General features: G+C 54.3%; 1 protein-coding gene across 3 annotated transcripts; it reads left to right on the top strand.

Annotated features, from left to right (window-relative positions):
* The first annotated feature begins 875 nt into the window (after positions 1-875).
* On the top strand, positions 876-24,425 carry Kash5 (KASH domain containing 5). Of its 3 annotated transcripts, none has more exons than XM_052713045.1 (20): positions 876-1,079; positions 4,150-4,287; positions 7,711-7,815; positions 8,124-8,310; positions 8,671-8,735; positions 9,925-9,991; positions 10,212-10,373; positions 10,856-10,973; positions 11,180-11,230; positions 16,364-16,441; positions 16,718-16,774; positions 16,959-17,018; positions 17,387-17,451; positions 17,606-17,693; positions 18,187-18,285; positions 20,121-20,179; positions 22,714-22,762; positions 23,760-23,824; positions 23,905-24,021; positions 24,122-24,425. In XM_052713045.1, the coding sequence occupies exons 2-20, from the start codon at positions 4,245-4,247 to the stop codon at positions 24,261-24,263; spliced, it is 1,677 nt and encodes a 558-aa protein (XP_052569005.1). In that variant the 5' UTR covers positions 876-1,079; positions 4,150-4,244; the 3' UTR covers positions 24,264-24,425. The 3 variants fall into 3 exon arrangements, with proteins under 3 accessions (XP_052569005.1, XP_052569007.1, XP_052569006.1); XM_052713046.1 differs by lacking the exon at positions 876-1,079 and adding an exon at positions 1,086-1,214; XM_052713047.1 differs by lacking the exons at positions 8,124-8,310; positions 8,671-8,735.
* Positions 24,426-25,288: the final 863 nt, after the last annotated feature.

Here is a 25,288-nt window from a genome sequence, read left to right on the forward strand (position 1 = left end):
TTTCCACCATGTGGGTCGTGGGGATCCATCCCAGGTCACCAGGATGGGTGACAAGTGTCTTACTCACTGATTCATCTCACCTCATTACATAATATGGCCAGCCTAGGACTATGTAGACCAGGCTGGCCTCACTTTCCTCCATCCTCCTGCCTCTGCCTCCTGTGCGCTGACCATACCCGACTAAATAACAAAATTTTAAGCACCTGGTCATGCTCTTAGTGCCCATTTTGGGGAGAGCATACCGGAGGAAGCCTGGGAGTGGCACCCACAAACAGACTCTACCACCTGATGGACCCTAAACAGATGAAGCAGACCCAGAGGAAAGCGCAACAGCGGATCACGTTTTCCGAAGTAACAAACGGAGGAGAGGTTGGAGCCTTCTGTTCCAAATGTCTCTGGGAATGAGTCCTGTCACCCGCTCCTTCTTTACTGCCGTGAAACCAACCAACCCAGCGTGAGGGGCTGAGGCAGGGCGAGTGCTCCACGTCCGATACCAGCCTGGACTACACAGCTAGGCAATGTCTCAATAACTAAGGAAGGAAATAAGTAACAAATTTGGGGGAATGCAGGTCGGGGACGTATTAATGCCACAGGAGGGCACAGAGCAGACGTGAGGCTGGACCAGGCTGGGCACCATTGTGACGGTAGCGGGCGCCGGACCCAAGAGAAGACAGACAGGATTCGGCTCAGTGAGGGGTAAACAGGGAGTCCTTCAGTCGACCCCTACCCTGCTATTTCACCAGGCCGAAGGCAAAGAGCCTGTACCACAAAGAAAGTTCCCGGCGGTTTACCAAGGCTCGCTCCACCAGTGCGCATGCGCTCGCTCTGGCCTAGGCGAGGCGCCCAAGGAGTTCTACGCATGCGCGAGCAGGGGCTTCCTGGTGAGGGGCTCCGCGGGCGCCTTCGGCCCGGTGTGCGCCTGCGTGGAGACAGGAGCCCGGGAGGGGCGGGTCTTGAAGGAGGCGGTCATTTGCATTTCTGGCGGGAAAGGCGCGTGTGAGCACGCCTCTTCCGCGCCATTCGCAACCGCCGTTCGTCGTTGGCGGCCCCCAGCTGTGTCCCGAGAGGCCTGACCCCAGGTACGCCCTGCCTGTGGCCATTTCCCCCGAGGAGCCGCGGCAGTCACTCCCGAAATTCCTGCAAGACTCCCCAGTAACATCACCTGCCTACGCCTTTAAAAACGCTCCAAGTCCTGACCAAATCCTCTCCGAAATGTATGGAATACTCTCTGGGAATTTTTTATTTTTAATTTTTTGTTTGTTTGTTTTTCGAGACAGGGTTTCCCTTTGTAGCTTTAGAGCCTGCCCTGAAACTCACTCTGTAGCCCAGGCTGGCCTCGAACTCACAGAGATCCGTCTCTGCCTCCCAAGTGTTGGGATAAAGGCGTGGGCCACCACCCGGCCGAAATTTTTTGTTTGTGGGTTGTTTTTTTGTTGTTGTTGTTTATTTTTTTGTTGTGTCTCTCCCCCACTCCCCTCAAGACAGGATTTTTCTGTGTAGCCCTGGCAGTCCTAGAACTTACTCTGTAGACCAGGCTGGCCTCGAACTCGGAGACCTGCCTTCCTCTGCCTCCCAAGTGCTGGGATTAAAGGCGTGCGCCACCACCGCCCGGCTCCGATGCTTTTTGTTGTTTGTTTTGTGTATTTTTTTTTGTTTGTTTGAGATAGACTAAGTGTTGCCCAGGATGGTTATGAACTTGTGACCCTCTTGCCTCAGTTTTAAGATTACAGCTCTCTCAAACATGCCCAGCTACAATCTTCCAGAAACTTTGATACTTAACAGTTACTTATGTTTCATTTTGTTTTTGCAGGGGTAGGTGTGTGTTTTTTGTTTTGAGACATAGTTTCTCTGAGTAGCTGTCCTAGAACTAGCTCTGTAGCCCAGGCTGGCCTCCAACTCTCAGAGATCTCCCTGCCTCAGCCTCCCGAGTGCTGGGATTAAAGGTGTATGCCATCATTACCAGGCTTTATTTTCGTTTTGTTTTGTTTTTTAGAAGATGTATTTATTTTTATTTTATGTATATGAGTGTTTTATCTGCATGTATGTACGTGCACCAGGTGCATGCCTGTGGAGACCAGAAAAGGTTGTTGGATCCCCTGGAACTGAAGTTACAGATGGTTGTGAGATGTCTTGTGGGTGGTGGGAATGGAACCCAGGTCTTCTGGAAGGGCAACCGTTAGTCCTCTTAATCACTAAGCTGCCTCTCCAGGGACTCTGTGTTGGTTTTTGAGACAGAGCCTCATTAAGGTGTCCAGGCTGTGCTCAAAGTTGGATCCTGATGCCTCAACCTCCTGAGTGCTGGTATCGCAAGTGTAGGCCACCACGACATCAACTAGAATCTTCTAGATATCCCTTCAGATTTCTTCCTCAAAACGTGTCAGAGGCTTTTCCTATGGAATCCTGGTGGAAATTCTGTATTCAAGTCCTGCCTCACACTCTAGAAATCTGTACTAGAGCCTCTGCAAGTTCTGCTGGGGACCTTGAAATCTAGTGACACCCTAGAAATGTGGCCCTTGAGTTCTAGTTCAGGGACCCCTCAAGACTTCCCCTTAGGATACGAGGACCCACCCATGTCCAAGGCCCCTCAGACACCCACCAGAAACTTGATCTCCCTAGTTCAGAAGTTTGCCCCCAAACTCTGGCAGAGTTCAAGAGAGTCTTTCCCCTTGCCCCTTTTCTTCCTGCTGTGTTCCTGGAAGTCTCTGGAAACATGTCCCTTCCCCAGTGCCTTCTGAAAGCCTCTAGGCTGGACAGCAGGAGGATCTCTACAAGCTGAAGACCAGCCTGGCCTCCACAGATTCAGAAGGCCCTCTGAAGCTACGTAATAAGACCCTGTCTCCAAAAGCCAAATAATAATGTCTCCAGAAACGTGCAGCTAGTGGAATACAGGCAAGGCAGTGTTGGCTGCATTTCATGAGAAAAAGGGAGGCAAGCAGGTGGGAACCCGAACCCTCTCTGACCCTTGCCCCAGGGGCCTTCTCGGCCTCAGAGGCACTGTTGCCTAGCACCTGGGGCAGTTACTCATGATGCCTCCTTTTCTCTTGAAAGTACCCTTATTTTTGTTTTCTTTTGTTTGTTTGTTTTCAAGACAGGGTCTCTCTGTGCAGCCCTGGCTGTCCTGGACTTGCTCTGTAGACCAGGCTGGCCATGAACTTATAGAGATCCACCTGTCTCTGCCTCCCAAGTGCTGGGATTAAAGGCGTGCGCCGCCATCACCTGCCAAAAGTGGCCCTTATTTTGACTGACCTGGCTGTAATAGAGGTAGCACCATCAGGGTGCAGAGGAGGGAGGCCCAGGTCCACAAGGGCCTGTGAGAACCCAGGGAGCAGCAGGCCAGGAGGTGATATGCTGAGTTCCCATGGCCATGGAGGGTAAGGGACGCGGAGATTACTGATGGAGAGGAAAAATGGTTCAGTGGTTAAGAGCACTTGCTCTCTGTCACCTTGATGGCTCATGCCTCTAATCCCAGCACTCTGGAACTCAGGTGGATCTGAGTTCAAAGCTGGGCTTGTCTTCATGGCAAATTCCAGGCCAATGAGGGCTGTAATGAGTGACCTTGTTTTGTTTTAAACAAAACAAACAAACAAAACATCAAAAACCCTGAAACACTACTCTTGCAAATGACCCACTTTCCTTCCCAGAACCCACATGGCAGCTCACAACCATTTGTAACTCCAGTTCCAAGAGATCTGATGCCTCCAAAGGTATCAGACACACATGTGGTAAATACACGTGCAGACATAAAATAAAAATAAGCCTAAAGAGGAAAAAAAGACAAGGAAGCAGTCCCGGTGATGCCCATTCCTGTGGAGGCAAACAGATCATGGACCGAGAGAACCTAAGGCAGGCTGTGGGGAAGGCAGAAGGGCCGAGGTGGATCTCAGAGAGGGTGACTTGGCAGGCTGTGGGGAAGAGAGGTGGCCACAAGCCCTGGAGCGGCAGGTGACCCCACCCTCTTGCCTCCCGCTTTGATGATCTGCCTGCTCCTCAGTCTTCAGGTTGCCATCCCATACTCAAATCCATAAAACCAGGTTGGAGTTGGGATGGGGCTGGCAAACAGGTTCTGCGAACCCCGAGGGCCTGGGGCAGAGATGGAGCAGTGGGAATGTGGCTAGTCTGAGGAAGCCATCACTCTGTTTGTCCTTCTAGGAGCTATCTGGACAGACTGTCCCTTCCCCAGCCCCCCTAGCAGTGGAGGGAAGGTGAGAGCTTCACCAGCAGCAGCAGCGAAGCAGCAGTGGTCCATGGAGCTGCCAGCGGACCCAGCTAGTGGCTGTGCTGCACAAAGTAGGTGTCTGCCTGGAAGAGGAGGAGGAGGGAGCTGCGGGTCAGGCTGGGAGCAGGAGAGGTGGCCAGGCAGGGTGGGCAGAAGCAAATGGTGGTGGGCTGAGTGTCGACTGTGGGCTTGCCACGTGTCTGTTCCCATGTCCTCCTCTCTGGCGGGCAGCTGTTGGAGACTGCACACGGTAACATCCACACCTCCACACCTCTTCCCACTGACTGCCTGTGTTCAGCTCGTGGGCCAGTGATAGCTCTGACTCTGGGTAAAACAGGTGCCCTGGCCCTCTCTCCCTTCCTCATGCACTTCTCCTCCCAACACTGGCGTCTGTCTGTCTGTCTGTCTGTCACCTGCTTAGTGCAAGACTCAGCATGGCTCCACAGACCTTATTCCACTCTTGCTGCTGCTCCCCGGTGTGTGTGTGTGTGTGTGTGTGTGTGTGGGTGTGTGTTACAGTGCAGGAGACGGAATCCAGGGCTTTGTGTGTGCTAGGCAATCAATCCCCACTGAGCTGTGTCCCCATCTCTGGGCTTTGCTTTTGTTTTTTGGACTTTCATTCCTCCTACCTCTGCTTCTCACGTGTTGAGATTACATGTGTGCTCCACCTGCCCAGCTCACGTATGTAACTTTTAATTTTTTAAAAGAGAAAAGCTGGCAAGGGGTTCATACCTGTAGTCCTGGAACTGCAGAGCTAAGGCAAGAAGACAGAAAGTTCAAGGCCAGATCAAGCAGATGATACGAATGCTATTGACTGATTTAACTCTACGCATACCAACTGTTTTCTACGTTAAGCAGCATAAAAACATGCTGAGTTATTCCTGTGTTTTCAGACATCTTTGAGAACTAGTGTGTGGTGCTTCAGACTAACAAAACATCTTGGCCTGTTCAAGTGCAGTCAGCCTCTGCCTCAGCAAGGCCCGCTTCACTGTGGCAGCTCGGTGCCTGGCGGGCGGGCAGATGTAGACACGTCGGTGTGGGAGCCAGCACACATCAGCTCAGGGAGGAAGATACTGGCTAACGGCTTCCTTCTGTGGGCCAGCCTCCTCCATCTCTGCCTCTGAGCGCTGTTTTCTTCTCTGCCTGTCTCTTTCTCTGCCCTATCTCAGCAACTCTGTTCCCTAAGCGTCCATCTCTCTCCCTCCTCCACTCTGCCCTGACCTCACCTCTGACCTCTCCCTCCATCTCCTGAGGATGTGCTAGCAGGGAGAGCTGGTCTAGTCAAGAAGCTCTTGCCTCTAGCAGGCAGTGGGGTCATTTGTAGGCGTGTCCTGCCTTCCAGGCTCCTGGTGTTCACAGCTCGGCCCAGCCTGAGATGGGCACTTCAGTAGTAACCTCTACAAATAGGAGGGTTTTACAGGCAGGCAGACACAGCGTGCCAGGACCAGAAGGCTGCCTGGCTTGGGGGGAATGACTGCCATCTAAACCTAGCCTGCACCAGCAGAGGGCGTGCGGCCACCAGGAACTATGACCATCTCCGAGTCAACTCCTGAGACTGCCCTAGGAAAGAGAACTCACCCACAGGAAAAGCAGGGGTTGAAAGACAGGGGTAGCAAAGGAGAGAGAAGGCACAAGATGGAGGATGGGAGTATGTATCGAGGGACACAGGACAGAGGCTAGACATGTGAGAGAGGTTGGGGAAGACGTGGAAGAAAGATCCCGAAAGAAAAGTAGAGCTGGGCAGTGGTGGCGCATATCTTTAATACTAACTAGCAGAGGCAGGTGGATCTCTGTGAGTTTGAGGCCAGCCTGATTTACACAGTGAATTTCAGGACAACTGGGAAGTGAAGGGAAGGGACTATGTAGCAGTGGCCTTACTGGGCCACAGAGTCCTCCTTTGTAACACAGGAGGATAAAGAGCAGTAGAGCAGCCGAAGTCCACCTCTCCTAACTCACCTGGGCCCCTAGGGCCCTCACATGGGAGCAAGAACGGTCCAGGTCTCTGGTGAACTAAGTCAGGGAAGTGTGAGAAAGGGGACTCCTGTGCTAGAAGGCAGCTGTGGCCACTTCTGCTGCTTCTGCCGCAGACTCACCTTTCGGAACAGCAGCTGCCCTGGTCTGATGCTCCATGAGTGCCTGTACTTATGTGCCAAGCACCCACATTTTATCCCATTCTTTTCTAGGAGGGAGGTAGCTTTCCTTAGGACACTGCTGAGGCTCAGAGGTTGAGTCCTGGCTTGCTGGTAGTGTGGGGCAGGTTGCCCACTTCATCCCCAGCTCAGACTCTAACCCTGCAGCCATGTGCAGTGGGCATTCATCTCAGCAAGCCAGGCCAATGAGAGGTGTGAAAGCCACCTCTAGCTTGGAGAGGCTCTATGGCATGGAGATTATTGAGTGCCTGCTATATTCAGGCAATGTGAATATAGCTGAAGACCAAAAGATCCCAGAAGACAGGCACATACGCACAATACACAGTGGATCTGAGCCAAGTGAGAGCTGCCCTACCAACACACACACACACACACACACACACACACACACACACGCACACGCACACGCACACACACAAACACACGCACACGCACACACACACACACACGCACACGCACACACACACACACGCACATGCACACGCACGCGCACACATAAACACACACCACATATACATATATGCATAGACACACACACATACACATATCGCACCACACTACGTATTGCACTACACAGTACACACACACACTGAACATATCACACATGCACACACACTCACACTCCCATACGCATGCATGCACACCCATCTTCACACATGAGGGCAGAGCAGCCCTCTCAATCCTCTTGAGGGGGGATTTTACTGGCATGGAAACAGACCTCCCAAAGAAGGTCTGCTGTGGTGCTGTGGTGCTGCTGACTCAGGGGAGTCTGACAGGAGGCTCAGCTCCTAACCAGTCCCCTGCTGCCCCTGCTTAGACAGTCCCCTCCCTCCTCTTCCTCTTGATGCTGGCCTGTGCTCCTCCAGCTCTGATGACGCCATGCTGGGGATAGAGAGATGAGACCTGGTCCCTGGGGTAACTGGAGGAAGGCTGCAGCAGGCGGGATCGATGTAGGCTGCCCACGCCTTATCGGATTGTTCTTGCTCCTGGGCCACCTTCATCCTGGCTTTTTCCAGAATCCTCTTCTTTGCTTTTCTCAAGCCTGGTGCCCTCTGATCTGTAGTCTGGGAGGTTGGAGAAAGGAGGAGGTGAGGGTCATCTCAGAGCTCATTAAGGACTCCACAGACAGCAGGGGGCACTCCCTGGCCTGAGAGATGGGCCCCACTTGGGAGCAGTGACTCAAAAACCCTCATGTTGCCTCCTGACTGGAAGCCTCCTGCTGTCCTTCACTAGCCTAACAACAGATCGCTCTAAATAAATTAGCCCCCAACTCAGCAGAGACTGGATATGAGGCAGCAAGGTCCTGGTGCCCCTCACACAGGGCGGGTCGTCTTTTCTCTACAGTGTACCTCTGGGAGCAGCCTGAGGAACTGAATTCAGGACCACTGCTCAGCCTAGAGGAGCAAATTCTTAACTCTACATTTGAAGCCTGTGACCCTCACAAGACAGGTGCGGGCTGGGCTAGGGCCCTCCTCAGGGGTCCCACAGGGACAGGAACATGACATGGGGATGGGGGTGGGGTAGGAAGCGCGTAAGGCCCTGGAGGGAGTTAGTCTCTGGCCTGGTACAGCAGTGGGTACAGCCCTGGCTCGTCCTCTTTGGTTCACTCTGAGGTGGACAGAAAATTTGACTCCAGGGAGGAACTTGCCCAGGTCCCTCTGCATGCTGTGGGGCAGGCATGTCACCAGCCCATGGATGACAGGCACTGTTCCCAAGCCAGTGTCCAGTCCAGTCTTCGCCACCATGCTCTGTCCCAGGCACTGTGGCTGTTGCCCACCTCCTGGCCTACCTGGAGGCTGTGACAGGACAGGGTCCGCAGGATGTGCGCCTCCAAACACTGGCCCGAAGCTTGGACCCTTACGGGGAGGGTGCTGAAGCCACTGTGGAGCTGGGCACCTTTCTGGTGGTCATGAGGGACTGGATTGCTGCCTGTCAATTGCATGGGTGAGTCCCTACACCAGCAGCCTCCCACCTGGGAAGTCTTTCAAGTTTGCTCTGTAGCCAGTACCAGTTAGGCCCAGGAACTCCATGTGGTTGGCTTGAGGCTAAGGAAAGACGCGTGAAAAGATATGGAGGGGTAAAGTCTGAGGACCAAATGCCTCGGATGATGGGGCAGGGACCCGAGAGGCCGAACTAGAGGGGCTGGCGATGGGAAGGGCTGCTCTTCACAGCCCAGGCCCTACCAGCTGGCCTTACTGCGCCCATAGAGCCACACTCCCCCGACTGCCCTCCCCTCCACCACCCAGACCCCTGCAGGCACAGGCCCTGGCTGCAGGGGACCTGAGCCTCTTGCCTTTGATACAGGGGATTAGAGCAGGCAGAGGAGACCGCCTTCGGGGGAGCCCTGGCTTCTCCACACCTGCCATCTGGTGAGCCTATTTATAGAAGCAGACGGGGTGGCAGGGGTCAGCGGGGGTGAGCAGGGACCTCTCATCTACCCGCTCCACACAGCAAGGGCTAAAGAGACACCTGGGCCTTTGCGCAGCCTGCAGCTGTGGTGGCCTTCTGGGACAGCCCCTCATCCTGGACTCTGGGGTCAGGTTTCCATCCCTCCTCCCAGCTCCAGCCCTAGTGTAGAGGCTGAGGAGAGAGACTGCCGCTTCCTGGCTCTCCCACACTGTTGAAATCTTCCCATGGCACAGGGCAGTCTTGGCCTGCCAGGCTCCTCCTGGCCCTGCCCCCATACACACCTCTTACACCTGCTTGCTGTGCCTTGAGAACAGGCATCTGCCTGGCTCTATCCCAGCCCTATGCTAGGGTGCTGGGTGCCCAGGACCTCACACCTCAGAGATGTACCACTAAAAAGTGACCGTGCAGAACCCACACTGAAGCTCTCTCGGCATTCTCTTTTTTATGTTTGTTTTGGTTTCAGGTTGGGTTTGTTGTTGCTGTTTGCTTTCTTTTTTTTTTTTCTCTTCTTTTCTTTCTTTTTTTTTTGAGACAGGGTTTCTCTGTGTAGTCCTGGCTGTCCTGGAACTCACTGTACAGACCAGGCGGGCCTTAAACTCACAGAGATCACCCTGACTCTGTTTCCCAGCTGCTGGGATTAAAGGTGTGCACCACCTCACCCAGCTCTTGGCATTCCCTTGAACCTTGAGGCCTCTTCAATCTTGGGGGCCAGGGAGGACTGTGAGCAGCAGAGGGTGGCCAGGTCACATAGGGGAAGACAGAGAAAGGAGGCAGAGGCTGGGGAGTGCCCAGGGAGAGAGGAAGGTAGTGTGATGGTGGATGCGGTGGAAACAGTCTAACTGGCTGAACTCCAGCAATGACAGACTGGTGGTGATGAGGGCCTTAAGACTCGGGGAAAGCTGGGAACAGGAGGGGGCTTGGGGAAGTGGGGGAACCCCTGGTGACTTGTTCTGAAGACCTGGCTGAGCTCCAGATAAGCATGAGCAAGCAGCCTATGTATGTAATAAGAGTAATTCAGCCCAGGGAACCCCAAAGCTACACATGGAAAAACTGGGAGGCCAGAGTCCTGGAACAGTCCCAGGGTCCTTGGACACCCCAACTTTTAAAGTCACCAAAGAGTCCGACCTTCTTTTGTCTGTCCCTTTCCAGAATGCCCAGAAGCCGAGGAGCCAGCCAACTTAGAGAGCTTTGGAGGAGAAGACCCCAGGCCTGAGGGGTGCCTGTCTTCCCCACGCCATCCCACTCTATTTTCTCCAGCCTATCTGGGGCCTGGGAGTGGGGAGATGGATGTTCTTTGGCTCAGGAGAGCCTTGGAGTTTGATTCTGATTTGTCTTAGAGGAACCCTTTCCCCAGCTGCCGGCACCTGCTCTACCTAGGAAGCTGGGGGAGGTGGGAGCAGGGGCAGGGTGGGTGACCAGGCCCGTGCTGCCCTCAGGCCTGCCACAGCTGAGCTGCTGAGCAGCCTAGAGGACCTGGAGCTCAGCAACCGGCGCCTTGCTGGCGAGAACGCCAAGCTGCAGCACAGCGTGGAGACTGCCGAGGAGGGTTCAGCACGCCTGGGGGCCGAGATTGCAGCCCTGCGCAAGCAGTTGCGAAGGTGAGTGCCTGCGTCTTCCCTTCTGCCAGAGAGCCTGGGCCACTGGTACAGGCGGGCACTCCACTGCCCAGGCCGCTGGTACAGGCGGGCACTCCACTGCCCAGGCCGCAGGTACAGGCGCGCACCCTACTGCCCAGGCCTCAGGTACAGGCAGGCACCCTACTGCCCAGGCCTGCCTTCCACTTCCTCCTATCTGGGTCTTGTCTTCTGGCCTTCGGGTTCAGCCTGACTGACTCCTTCCAGTTTTTGCTCTCGTTCTCTCCCTCTACCCTCTTTCTGTCTTTGCTGTGTGGCTCCGTGCTTCCTTCCTCGGGTGAAAAGTGAACGCTGTCTCCCTCCCACACTGCATGCCCCTGTCCCTTTCTCTCTGATCCTTGTGCCCCTTGGCCTAGCTTATGTATGGTCATAGTCTCCCCTCATAGTCTAGGGTGTTTTGCTCTACTTCTCCGCCTGCCTCCTCTCATATCTGTGCCACCCATCAGCACCCAGCAGGCCCTGCAGGCGGCCAAGGCTTTAGATGAGGAGCTGGAGGACCTGAAGACTCTGGCCAAGAGCCTGGAAGAGCAGAATCGCTGCCTAATGGCCCAGGCACGGCACACAGTGAGTGCCGGCAGGGCAAATATGGCTGCAGCAAAAGGGCAGAGGTTACCTGACTTCCAGGTCCTGTTCACCCCACACTCCCTCACCCCTCATAAGCCCTCCTCAGCCCAGCTCTCCAGTGATAGAGGCCCTGACTGCATTCCTGGGTCAGGGAGGGGGATGGGGCAGGGACTGGAACTGATTCTATCCTCTCTCGGCTGGGCCAGGAGAAGGAGCAGCAGCACCTGGTGGCTGAGGTGGAGACGTTACAGGAGGAGGTAAGCTGAGGCCCACCCAACTTTAAGAGTTCCTGCCCCGTCTTGCCCGCCAAGGGGGCCCAGCATCCCACAGGCTGTAGCCCCTGGGTTCATGTTGAGGCCCTGGCCAGTTCTTCCCTTGTGTGCATTGTGGTACCCCACCATCAGGAGAGCCAGCCAGTGGCTGCACCTCACAGGGTAGTGTGAGGTTTAAACCAGATGTTTAGAAAGTTCCTAACTCAAGGGAGGCTAGATAGGGTGTGCACAGTAAGATCCAGCATCTGGTATAGTGCTCCGTGCCTGTCATCCCAGTACTCGGGAGTCTGAACAAAGTGCCACTCACCACTCTTGATATCGGTGTGTTGTGTGTGGCTTTGATCCCTGGCAATGCAAATGAAACTGCAAAAGCTTATAAAAGCCACCTCCAGGAGTCACAGACTTCAGGCCTGTAGCTCTTCCCTTCCCTCCTGAGCTTTGGTTTCTGTTTTTCATTTTGGTGGCGCTGGAGATGGAGCTCTGGGCCTTGGGCATGCTGGGCAGGCGGCCATCAGGCCTGGGTGTTCTTCAGGAGCCAGCAGGAGTCTGCACAGTTGGGTTGTGATAATAGTGAAGAGACGGTGTTTACCTGAGGCTAGCCCTACACTCCAGACCTGTTTAAGTCCCTGTTCACTCCGAGTTGTTGTCCACGTTGAAATCCATCAAGTGTTAATGATATCCACACCACCCCTCCTCCCCCAAGGTGGCAGATCAGTTACAGATCCATATGGGTTCACATCCCAGGCAGCATTGGTCCTCTGCTGTCCTTACAGATTGACAGCCTTTGTTCCCTCTACTTGCCTTCAAATCTGGGCTTGCTCTACCTGCTGGTGCCTGGATGCCTGTCTCCTCTCCTGGGCTATGGCTTTAGCTCAGCCTCCCGGGGTCACCCAGGGGATCTGGCTGCTTTCCTGTGAAGGCACCCAGCTGCACCTGTGTGGTCTACCTCTGCTGCCCTGCAGCAGTCCTGAGTGAGCTGGGAGGGAAGCTCATTCAGAATCAGGTGTCCCATGGTTCCGAGGTTCCCCTCCATGCCAGCCAGGGCACAGAGCTCTGAGCCCTTCTCTGGCTTCCCAGCCCCAGCTGAAGTTCTCTCCCTGTGGGTCCCCAGCTCCTGTCCTGACTCTGTGTCTGCACTGGGCCTTTTGCTGAGATCCTAAGTTTCTCTTCTTCAGCGTTCTCTGGCTCCTCTGTGAACCGTTTCCCTTTCTGGGGTAATGGGGGTCCCACTGAAGTCTGCATTCAGTCAGGGAAATACCTTGTAGAATATTTTTAAAGAATGTATTGTATGTCTGAGTGTTTTGCCTTTATGTATGCCTGTGCACCACGTGAGTGCTTAGTTCCAGTGGAGACCAGAAGAGGGCATGGGAAATTCTGGAACTGGAGTTACGATGGTTGTGAGCCACCATGTGATTACTGGGAATTGAACCTGGGTCCTCTGGAAGAAGAGCTAGTGCTCTTAACCACTGAGCCATCTCTCCAGCCCCCAGACATTTTCTTTCTTTCTTTCTTTTCTTTTTTTTTTTTTTTTTTTTAAAGAATGAGCCGGGCGGTGGTGGCGCACGCCTTTAATCCCAGCACTCGGGAGGCAGAGGCAGGCGGATCTCTGTGAGTTCGAGGCCAGCCTGGTCTCCAAAGCGAGTTCCAGGAAAGGCGCAAAGCTACACAGAGAAACCCTGTCTCGAAAAAAAAAAAACCAAAAAAAAAAAAAATAAAAATAAAGAATGAAGGAGATCAGCCGGGCAGTGGTGGCGCACGCCTTTAATCCCAGCAGAGCCAGGCAGATCTCTGTGAGTTCGAGGCCAGCCTGGTCTACAGAACAAGGTCCAGGACAGGCTCCAAAACTACACAGAGAAACCCTGTCTAGAAAAACCTAAATAAATAAATAAATAAAATAAAAAATAAAAAGAATGAAGGAGATCTAATCCCAGCACTTGGGAGGCAGACGCAGAGGTGGGCAGATCTCTGTGAGTTCAAGGCTAGCCTGGTCTAAATAGTGAGTTCCAGAGAGAGACCCTGTCGTCAAAGGGGGACAGAAAATGAAGGAGACCTCTCCCCGGGGCCTTTGTCACAGCTCCCAGGCACCCAGCTAGGATGGTTCTCCTGCTCCCTGATTCTGCAGTACCAGTGGACTGCAACATGCCCGCTCCAGGGGCACATGGGCCGTTTCTGCCCAGAGCAGTTTCTGGTCTCTGGATTATCTGGTGGCTCTTTTCTTTTAATTCTATTGATTGATTGATTGATTGATTTATATGTATGAGTACTCTGCATGTATGCCTGCAGGCCAGAAGAGAGCATTAGATCCCATTATAGATGGCTGTGAGCCACCATGTGGGTGCTGGGAATTGAACTCAGAACCTCTGGAAGAGCAGCCAGTGCTCTTAGCTGCTGAGCCGTCTCTCCAGCCCTGGCTTTTTTTTTCTTTTCTCCTTAAGTGAGAGTATGCTGAGAATGGAACCCAGAGTCTTTTTTTTTTTTTAAAGATTTATTTATTTATTATACATACAGTATTCTTCCTGCGTGTATGCCTGCATGCCAGAAGAGGGCACTGGATCTCATTACAGATGGTTGTGAGCCACCATGTGGTTGCTGGGAATTGAACTCAGGACCTCCGGAAGGACAGTCAGTGCTCTTAACCTCTGAGCCATCTCTCCAGCCCTGGAACCCAGAGTCTTGCATGTGTTAGGCAAGCAACACTGAGCCACATCCCCAGCCCTGGGGTTTGTTTGTTTGTTTGTTTGTTTGTTTTGTTGTTTTTTTCGAGACAGGGTTTCTCTGTGTAGCCCTGGCTGTCCTGAAACTTGCTCTGTAGACCAGACTGGCCTCGAACTCACCGAGATCTGCCCGCTCCTGCCTCCCGAGTGCTGAGATTAAAGGCGTGTGTCACCGGCTGCCCTGGGTTTTTTTGTAACAGGTCTTACTGAGTAGTATATAGGCTGGCTTTGAACTCTTAGTTCTTCTGCCTTAGCCGGGTGAGGTCGGGCCTGCAGGCAAGCTCCTCCATACCCAGTCTCTTGGCAGCTTCTTCTGCTTGTGGCCTCATAGTCACAGATGGCTCAAGGCAGGTGGGGAGGCACTACCCCGCCCCCCATACACATACTCCTGCCTCTCTCTGCGTCATTTCAACAGCCATCTCCACCACATCATTGACTGGGGAGGATCCCTTCACCACTGCGAGGGAGCCTGGGAGGATGTCTCACCTTCAGCCTGGAGCACAGCCAGCCAGCCAGGAGGGGTTGGGGTAGCTGCTCCTCCAGCAGTCAGGTTTCCTTGTCACTGCCCCCAGGGGGGATGCAGCCTGCAGGAGTCAGCCCCAGGAACAGACCACCACACCCCTGCCTCCTGCCCCAGGCCCTGTGCCCTGCAGAGGAACTTTAGGCTCCATAGCTGGAGCTATTTTCAGCTGCTTGCTGGCCTTCTGCAGCTACCCACTGAGATCTAGAAATTGAGATCTCAGGTTACAGCAGGGCCTGATAGAGTAACAGGACACTCAGCCTCCAAAGGTCTGGCTGCTGGCTGAATCCCAAAACCCCACAGCTGGTGCTTCTGCAAGAGGCTGCAGGGTGCTTTTGGGTCCCACCAGGTGGACAGGTGTTGACACAGCACTCCCAGCTGCCCTTCCTCTGCCCTTCACCCAGCAGCAGCCCAGGCTGCCGAGGTGAGAGAGGCACTGATGACCTGAGCAGGAACAAGGCCGGAGACCAGAGGAGCTGGCCTCTGTCTCCTGGGGCACTGGAGAAGGATGAGGTTTGCTAGACTCCAGGTGCCTGGAACATTGGACTTCGAATTTATTTATTTATTTATTTATTTATTTTTAAATTTTCAAGACAAAGTTTCTCCATATAACAGTCCTGGTTGTCCTGGAACTCACTCTGTAGATCAGTCTGCCCCCAAACGCACAGAGATCCGCCTGTGCTAGGATTAAAGGCATGTGCCACTGCCGCCCAGCTGAATTGTCATATTCTTTTGTTTTTAATTTTTGAGACACTTGTTATGTAGCCCAGGCTGGCCTGGTACTTAAAGCAATCCTCCTATCTCAGCTTCCCTGGTGCTGAGATGATAGATGTCTTTCCTCACACCCAGCTTTGGGCCATTTTATTCTTAGGTCACACTGGGCAGCTGCTGTGGATGACTTTTCCCGACCTCACTGCCTCCCCTTGGAAGGTTCAGCCCAGGCACCACCTCTGCATCAAGCCCTGCAGCTGCCCCGCCATCCAGCTTGGGCCTCCTCAGTGAGCCTTGGGCTAAGCGTTATCTGCTTCTCCCTTGTCTCTGCTACTGGCCCCTGTGCACCTTGTGGCTAGAGTGCCACCACTTCTCACATGTCTTTTGTCACCCAGGGCTTCATCTGGCCCCCTAGAAGAGGTTGAGTATTAGAGGTGGGACTGGGCATCACACAGATTATGGTTTTGCTAAAGGAAGTAAGTTGTCGTGAGTAGGTAAACACTAGGGTTGTTCCAGGGAAAATGAGAGAACTGCTTTAAAATGACTGAGTTAGACAGGAAAGCAAAAGATATGGAGAAAAGAAGAAACCAAAATATAATTATTGCAGCTGGGCATGATTAGGTGAAGCAGGAGGATCACAAGTTCAAAGCCAGCCCAAGCTATATATTGATATTGTGCGTGCCTCTCTGTGTGTGTGTGTGTGTGTGTTCTGGGCTCATTATACTTTTAGTTTTGTATGTTAGGAAACATGAGTTTCTATAACCGTTCATCTCTAACATTTCTATCTGGTGCATGCCAGGCCCTGCTGACTGCTCTAAGTGTCTGCATTCATGAACATTCCCTGGCCTGTGTTAACATCAGAGCCGTGTGATCTGGAACAAATTGTTCAATCCCTCTTTGCCTGAGTTGCCTTTGTCTTTAAAAAATGGGAAAAGAAACGCAGTCTCACATGCAAAGTGCTTGGAAGTTGTTATTCACTTATTTAACTCACAGGGACCCCATGAAATCCTGTTATCACCTTAGCAGTGGGAAAACCACTTACGAGAAATTCCAGCTGAGGTCCCAACAGGGTGGTGGGAGAATAAGGGCTGACTGAGGTGAACGTATGGCAGTGAATGGCAGCTGTTAGCATCAGTACTGTTGACTGGTGAGCAAGGCTGTTCCTCCCTCCAGAATGGGAAGCTGCTAGCAGAGCGAGATGGAGTGAAGAGGCGGAGTGAGGAGCTGGCCACAGAGAAAGAGGCTTTGAAGGTGCAGCATTTGTCTAGGCTTGAGGACTGCTCACCTCCCCGCATCCAAGTCAGCACTGCAGCTGCTGAGAACAGGCTCCTGCATCAGAATCCACATGCTTCGGGCTGCTGGGCAACTCAGCTGGAGTCCCCTTCAGAGCAGCTGACACCCATGGGTGTCACTGGAGGCTGAGGGGAGACTGGCCGGGGCCTGGTGGGGGCAGTAGGAGGCTGAGGGGAGATGTGGGGGGTTGCTGGGAGGCTGGGTGAAGAGATGTATCGGCTCCTTCCTTGGCAGCGGCAGCTCTGTGAGTGCGAACAACTCATTTGCCAGCGTGAAGCAGTCCTCTCAGAGGTGAGGGCCGGGAGGGGACAGACATGCCCTTAGCATGCCTTCCTAGCCCCTGCCTTGTGTGGCAGGAGCCCACCCAGCTCTGAGCCCTGGGCAGGCAACCCAGACAGGCGGCCTCAGGTCACAGTGTGGCCTGCAGGGTCTGAGTCTTAGGGTGCTGACCGACCCCTGGCTCTGTGTTCCCCAGCATACCCGCCATGCAGAGAGCCTGGCCCACACTCTGGAAGAGTACAGAACCACCACCCAGGTAACAAGTGCCCATCTTTATGGGTCTCAGCATCCGCTGCTTCCTTCCCTGATAGACCTTTTCACTCTCTGCCCCCTCCTTCCTCACTCTGCATCCCACAACACTCTGGGAGCTCCTGTCCCCTCCCTGGGCGAGTCTGTCTGGTGGCTCCATCCTCTGTTTTCTGTGAGTCTGCCCACCTTAGAAGAGTCTCCTCTGCCTTTGTGATGTTCCTGGTTGTGCCTTATGCTCTGGGCTCCTGTGCTCTCTTAGTCTTTGTGAGTTTCTGCCACTGCTTCTTCATCCTGGGCCCTTGGCAGTATGTGCCAGGGAAGAAAAGACCAAGGATGTGGCTCTCTACCAGGGCCCACGCTCTGCCTTCCTTGCAGGAACTAAGGCAAGAAATCTCGAACCTGGAGGAGCAGTTGAGTCTGAGCCAGGAGGGTCCAGAGCAGTGAGTGGATAGTCAGAAGGGGGACAGGGATGTGTCCCAGGGGAGGGAGGATTAAGTGGATGGTCAGGCATGAAAGGGGCAGGAGGGGGCTGGGCCACAGGGTGAAGTCTGCAGACTGTGGTCCAAAAGATAGGCCTCCCCTCTGTGTGGCCAGGTTACTGGAAGGGGCTGAGGCAGGAAGAGCAGGCTGGATCATGGCACTGCCCCCATCACTGGACTTGGAGATTCAGGCTATCCGGCAGGTATGCTCTGCTTCCATGGAATGTTCTGAGGACACCAAGGCAGAAACTCCACGTGTCCCTGTGCAGACTCTCACTTCTTTGGCCCACAGTCCCAGAGGTCTGGGTACTTGGTACTTGGTGACTCCAGCTCACACTGCTGCCAGAGCAGCACCTCCCAGTCACATGCCCTTCTCCAGCTTGCTCTGCCTCAGCACCAGCCCTGAAAACTCCCCTGTGGCCATGTTCCTTAACATCTACCAATCTAGGGTCCCATTACCTATTTCCTCCGCACTTGTACCACACCTCCCACCTACCAGCTTGACCCAGTCCCACACCTCCCACCTACCAGCTTGACCCAGTCCCACACCTCCCACCTACCAGCTTGGCCCAGTCCCACACTTCCCACCTACCAACTTGTCCCAGCCCCACCCCTGAGCCTCCCTCCACCTCAGTCCCGCCTGGGGCCCCACCCTGCTCTGGCCCTCCCAGGTTCAGATGCAGCGTCTGTTTCCAGGAGCAGGATGCATCAGGTGCTGGCCTTTCCAGTCCTCTGTGTGGAGTGTGGCAGTGGGAGGGGGCCGAGTTTCCCGCTGAGGGCCCCGATAGGAGACAGGTGAGCAGAGGGGGCTCCAAGCCCCAGAAGTCCAGAGGCCCCCAAGAGGATTTGGGATCCCACTGACCCTCAGCCCTCTTGCTGTGCCATCTACTCCTTGAGCTTAACAGAGAGCCTGCTGAATGCTAAGGGTGCAGCCCTAACCAAAAGGACACACCCTTGCCCTCAAGGGATGGGCAAACTCAAGCTGCCCTGGAGAAATCCTGTCATGATTCCCTTATTTACAATTGTGCATATTGTAGAAGACATGAAGTGTCTTTAAGAAAAGCTGCTGGGCAGTGGTGGTGTATGCCCTTTAATCCCAGCCCTTAGGAGACAGAGGCAGGAGGATCTCTGGGTTGGAGGCCAGCCTGGTCTACATAGCAAGTTCCAGGACAGCCAGGGCAACATAGATACTTTCTCAAAAAAAAAAAAAAAATAGCCCAGCAGTGGTGGGGTGCATGCTTTTAATCCCAGCACTCAGGAGGTAGAGGCAGGAAGATCTCAGAGTTCGAGGCCAGCCTGGTCTACAGAGCAAGTTCCAGGTCAGCCAGGGCTACTACACACAGAGAAACTCTGTCTCAAAAAAACAAAAAAAGAAAAAGAAACACTTAGTACTTAAATAAGTCTGAGCTGCACAGAGACCCTGTCTCAAAAAAGAGGGTGTGGGGCAGGCAGAACAGCAAGCTTGGCAGCTTAGCAAGCTCACCATGGTGAGATTCCCTCGTTCTGAGGATGGAACTTGAATCTGTACTATGTAAGGCAAGTGCTCTACCACTGAGCAGAAGCCCCAGTGTACCCTGTGCTCACTCTGTACACAGCTGAGTCACCCAAGACAGAAGTGAACCCCAAATGGGCCAGCCAGTTCAGGTGGCAGCTGGCCTGGGGCAGAGAGAGGTCTGTCTCAGTGGGAGACAGCAAAGGGAAAGTGACCTTGCCTTAGAACCTGAGAAGCCTGGGGACATAGAACCACACATGGTCTTAGAACACACATGTGACTTGGGTGAGGAGGGGACCAGGCAAAGGGGATTGTGCCTGTTTCAGGCTGTGAGCAAGGATGGGCGGGGTAGGGACAGGGCAGGAGGGCAGTGCTGAGGAAGGAGGTGGGTGAGGTGACATCTTAGAGGACATCTAGGGACTATGAGAGGCAGCCAGGTGCACAAGCCTGGAGCTCACCAATGATTAGAAAACTGTTGGGATGGATGTGGTGACTCACACTGCAATTCTAGAACTTGGAAGTCTGAAGCAGGAGACTTACCATGAATTTGAGGCCAGCCTGAGCCACAAAGTTAGACCCTATCTCAAAAAAAGAAAAGTATGGGGCAAGGTGGTCACATAGCTATATCTCAGCTCCCAGGAAGTAGATGCAGGAAGAGTTCAAGGCCATCTTCTGCTACATAGTGAGAGCTCATACCAGCTTGGGCAAGATGAGACACTGTCTCAACAAAACAACAGTAACAAAAAGTTAGCGGGGTTGGTAACTGAGGTCACAGGCACAAAGGAGACATCTCTAGAGAATAGGCTCTGGCTCTGGCCTGAGACCCCCAGAGGGAAGTGGGGAGAAAGGACTGAGCCCCTTCTTGGCACAGGCTGGTGGATGGGAGCATCCTGGGAACACTGATCTCTAATCCTCAGAAGGAGCTAGGTAGATCTACGGCACCAGTGTCCATGGCATACGTGGCTTTTCCTGGGTGCTGGGAGGGAACCCCACAGGAAGTTTAGAAGCTTGTGTCCCTGGGGCCATCCATTTGAGTCTGGCCCTCAGATAGAGGGTGCCTGGCTGGAGCTGGGTCAGAAGCTCAGAGAGAAGTTCCTGGTGCGAAGAGGTAAGGAGACCAAACCTTAATGTTCTACAGAGAAACTTCCAGAGAGAGTCAGTGCAGGCTCTAGAAGGAAACCAAACACCATCCTTAAGGTAAGGAGTAGGTGACAGAGCCTCCCTGTCACAAGTAGTGTGGGTTCTGGCTGTTAGAGGATAAGGACTGACGGTGTCCTGCCAGAGTCAACACACCTCTCCTCCATTCCCCAATCTTTGGCTGCCTCAGAACCCTGGGCCTGTGAGCGAAGGGAGGTGTTGGCCTGGCCCTGCCCTCAGCACATCCTGACCCTGGCAATTTTAAGAGGAGGTGGGCACCTGGACCCCGGGGCGGCTTTCAGGGGCTGTGGGGGGCACCCCAAGAACCAGGCTGGATGGTACAGGTTTGGAGTTGTTACCCTACAAGGAGCCAGAGATGCAGGAACAAGGCTGATAGGGACCTTGAGGGCTCTTAGCCAGGGAAGACCCTGCAGGCTCCAGAACTAATCTTGGGCACCCATTCCTTGAGGGGCTATGAGGTATGGTATGAGCCTCCATGAGTCCTGGAGTCTAGCTCTGTGACTGATGGGAGTGTGTTTTGAGGCCTTACTCAGGCTTTGAGTAAGGATGGAAAGCGCTGGATGTCTGGTCACAAGCGCCCTCAGCTTCCTGTGGTGCCCCCTCCTACAGACTCCTGCTGTCACAGCTAATGAGGCCCCTACACATCCTCTAATTGGACTTGCCTGGGCAGAGCTGAGATTGGGCTGCCTGGGTGCTTGGAGCAGTGTGACCTCCTACGTCATCAGGATGGAGGGAGGAAGGATGGGACTGCTACCAGCACATTTCCAGGGTGGCACTCAGCCCACTGTCCTCTAGGAAGCAGAGGACTGGGGGGACAAACACTGGTGCCCAAGATGGGCTGGGGCTGGGGCCTGACCTCAAGAGGCCAGGGACTCAACAACCCACATGAGCATTTTAGGGGATCACATAGCAGTGTGCAGCTGTGTCCCTGCAGCTGCTGGCTCGATGGCAGCTGCAGGATGGCAGCTGCAGGGCTAGATCCCTGATCCTCAGGCATACATAGGCTGGGGGCAGGGACACCTGGGTCCCTGTGGAGCCATCAGCCTCTGGAGCTTGATACCAGGGCCTCCAACGCTGTGTCCCTGAAACAGGCTTGGGGAAGCAGGGGCTAGCACACCTAGAGAAGTTGTTTGGACATGAGAGAGCCCGATAGTGAGGCTCCAGGGCTGAGAGAGGGGAGGTGTATTCCCAGTCCCTAACAAGACCTGAAAGACCAAGGCTAAGAAAATGTCATAGTACCCCCAACAGGGGTGCCCAGAGTTCACATGCCCTGGGGTCTCTGGTATGGGGGTAAAGCAGGGAGCCTTGTTTCCACCTGGGAATCAGCTGGAAAGGGACAACTAGGAAGGCCTAGGTCAAGGGCTTCTGAGATGGGGGGGTCACAAACTCTAAGACAACTAGGAAGGCCTAGGTCAAGGGCTTCTGAGATTGGGGGGGTCACAAACTCTAAGACAACTAGGAAGGCCTAGGTCAAGGGCTTCTGAGATTGGGGGGGTCACAAACTCTAAGACAACTAGGAAGGCCTAGGTCAAGGGCTTCTGAGATTGGGGGGGTCACAAACTCTAAGACAACTAGGAAGGCCTAGGTCAAGGGCTTCTGAGATGGGGGGGGTCACAAACTCTAAGACAACTAGGAAGGCCTAGGTCAAGGGCTTCTGAGATTGGGGGGGGTCACAAACTCTAAGACAACTAGGAAGGCCTAGGTCAAGGGCTTCTGAGATGGGGGGGTCACAAACTCTAAGACAACTAGGAAGGCCTAGGTCAAGGGCTTCTGAGATTGGGGGGGTCACAAACTCTAAGACAACTAGGAAGGCCTAGGTCAAGGGCTTCTGAGATTGGGGGGGGGTCACAAACTCTAAGACAACTAGGAAGGCCTAGGTCAAGGGCTTCTGAGATTGGGGGGGGTCACAAACTCTAAGACAACTAGGAAGGCCTAGGTCAAGGGCTTCTGAGATTGGGGGGGGTCACAAACTCTAAGACAACTAGGAAGGCCTAGGTCAAGGGCTTCTGAGATTGGGGGGGGTCACAAACTCTAAGACAACTAGGAAGGCCTAGGTCAAGGGCTTCTGAGATTGGGGGGGGTCACAAACTCTAAGACAACTAGGAAGGCCTAGGTCAAGGGCTTCTGAGATTGGGGGGGGTCACAAACTCTAAGACAACTAGGAAGGCCTAGGTCAAGGGCTTCTGAGATTGGGGGGGTCACAAACTCTAAGACAACTAGGAAGGCCTAGGTCAAGGGCTTCTGAGATGGGGGGGGTCACAAACTCTAAGACAACTAGGAAGGCCTAGGTCAAGGGCTTCTGAGATTGGGGGGGTCACAAACTCTAAGACAACTAGGAAGGCCTAGGTCAAGGGCTTCTGAGATTGGGGGGGTCACAAACTCTAAGACAACTAGGAAGGCCTAGGTCAAGGGCTTCTGAGATGGGGGGGGGTCACAAACTCTAAGATTGGAATTTTTTAAATCTCTGAAAAGCATGCACAGGAGCCATCAGACCCTGAGGTCCACTGTATCTGCAGCTTCTGGTGGCGTCGAGAAGTGGGAGGTGGGGTATCCAGTGACTTTGTGTGCTCTAGGTTGTCCAGAAGACAGGACGAAGAGGAAGAAGAGGAGAGCTTGGTCGTGGTAGGCAATACCTAGCACCCTTCCAGTCCCTAAAGCTGAGGAACTAATGCAGCCCCTTCCCTCCAGCTTGAACTCCTCAAGAACAGTCAGAAAAATCATTTGGCCAGGAGATAACAAGGCCCTCCGTGCAGCTAATGAGAGGCGGGGGTGGGAGTGGAAAGGGGGAGGCTGGAGACAATTGGCAGCCAGGATGTTCCCCAGAGAGCCCAGCCACATATATACAGGCTGCAGTCCTCACATTCTGAGCCTGGAGCCTCACAGATATGGCTACACCTCCAACTGTATCACAGACTCCCACACACTCCCACTCACCAAAGATCTAGCGGCCTCAATGACCTGGCCAAACTATTGGGCCTGGACTCCTCCACTCTTCTCTGTGGCAGGACCAAGTGGAGGTCTCAGCCCAGCTCTTCTCAAGGGAAGGTAAAGGAACTTGGAAGAAGGGTCCAGGGTCTGCTGAGGAGTGCAGACCAGGCTCTGGAGCCCTCGCCTGCCTTGTCACACTCCAGCCCCTTCACTGAGGAAGTCCAGCTCCTTTCCTCTGCTCTCAGATCAGGGCCAGGCAATGTGGGTGCAGGACCGAGCAGTTGGGAGTGACATGCTGGTCGGTTTGTCATTGTCATGCCCATTGTATTTGGAGCAGATGTGGGCATGTGAAGCCCTGACTGGCACAGAGGTCCCAGAGAGACAGAAGGAGTGGCAACAGGCTGCCAGAGCCTTCAGGGATTGGCTGGTATATGTGCCCAGCACAGGAACAGGCACCTGTAAACCACTGCCCTTGGGGCTATAAACGGAGAGACTCGGGAGGTGGGAAGGAGCAGTGCTAAAACTCTCGCCCTTACTGACTACTGCGTGGGCACTGGTCTGGCTCTGCCTTCTTTCCCAGTCAGCCAGCTCAGTCAGCCCTGTGGAGGGACATGCGGCCTCGAGTGTGTAGTCTGCATCCAGGGTGCTGCAGATTGAGTGAGTGGGTGTGTTGTGTCCTTTCTCCTCCCAGGTTGACCCTTCCATCCCTCTGGGAACCCCTCACCATGAGCTTGCCCCAGAAAGCTCTCCTGAGAGGTAAAGGGACAGATGGGAACTGGAAAGAGATATAGGACAGACCAGGCCTAGCAATAATGCCCTTCCCATCTGCCTTCCAGTTGTCAAGATGTGCCAGAGGTTCAACGAGCCCTCATGCCAGTGGTGGGAGAGCTGGTGCCAGTCGAGAGGGCCTGGGCCCAGCACTGCCTGCGCCCCCAGCACTCCCCAGGGCTCAGGTGTGCCCTTCAGGGGTCTCCAGAAGTGGGTGGGGGTGCCACATGTTGGTGAGACCAATCTCCCTGGGGCCACCTTCAGTCTCTCCTGCCTCCCCTCCAGAGTCAGCCAGCACCCACTGGTCCCCACACCCATCTGGGGCCTGCTGCTGCTGCTGCTGCTGTCCGTCCTGCTGCTCAGCCAGTCCCCGACGCCCTCGTTACCACAGCTGCAGCTCTACTACCTACAGCCCCCGCCAGTGTGAGCACCCTTCCCAGCAGACACCGTCCTCCATGCCACCGCTGTGCCTCACCTGCCACTGACTCAACACTGGGCCCACATCCTTAAGTTGTTTTTATGTGACCATGACCTCTCCTGGCTTTCTCCTGTTTTCTTAACAATAGCAAATCATGCGGTAATGACTTCAGCACAGGATGATTTCCTCACCAAACAAGTTCCAGGGAGGAGGGCAACTGGACCTCGGCTGAGTCACAGTGGGACCAAAGGTCCCTAGGCTTTCTCCATCCTCTGCTGTTTCGGAGGCTGCACTAGTGCAGCACAGTACAGGGCTGGGGGGAGCGGGCTGTCCCTGAATTGTCTCTGTGTGATAGACTCTTCGCTGCAGGGGAGGCAGTAGACTAGGGTGGGCCCCTCTGCACTGCCAGTGCACCGCCTGGTCGGTCAGTGTTTCTGAGCAGGCAAGCCAGAGGCTTCTCTGACAGATCCTCATTGGCAGCTCCACAAAACATGGGGCCACACAAGAGCGCGGGCTTGCAGACCTCTGATCCCTCGAGCTGCCCGAGTGCTGTGAAGGGGCCTCTCAACCGTAAGCGCTCCACGCCAGGATCGTGCTTCCAGGAACGCTAGCGGCACCCTCGGCTTCCCTCAGTTTTCCCTCATCAGCACTGGCTCCATGATTTGCAAAGACAGGGCCAAGTGGGGTGCAGTCTGAGAACACCCCCCACCCCACGCGTTCAGTTTTGAGAGGCGGCGCAGGTGGCATACAGGCGGCAGGGGAGGGGTTTAAGGTCAGCTGGACAGCCCAGCCGTGGGAAGGAGACCCAAGGCTGGTGATTCAGGGAAAGCAGCCTGGCAGCCAGAGCGGGCTCTGCGAGTGGAAAAGCTCGGTGGGGCTCGGGCCCCAGCCCAGAAGCTGTCCCCAGTGCCCAGGAGAGGGCTGAGAAGGGCAGGCCCAGCCACCCGGGAACAAGACCCGCCGCCGCCGCCAGTGGAGCGGCGGGTGGAGCCGGGAGGTCTGAGCCAATCCACGCGGGAGAACAGACCTGAACT

The sequence above is a fragment of the Peromyscus californicus genome, unplaced genomic scaffold (assembly GCF_007827085.1).
Source record: "Peromyscus californicus insignis strain IS unplaced genomic scaffold, ASM782708v3 Scaffold_4__1_contigs__length_199733344, whole genome shotgun sequence".
Lineage (NCBI taxonomy): Eukaryota > Metazoa > Chordata > Mammalia > Rodentia > Cricetidae > Peromyscus > Peromyscus californicus.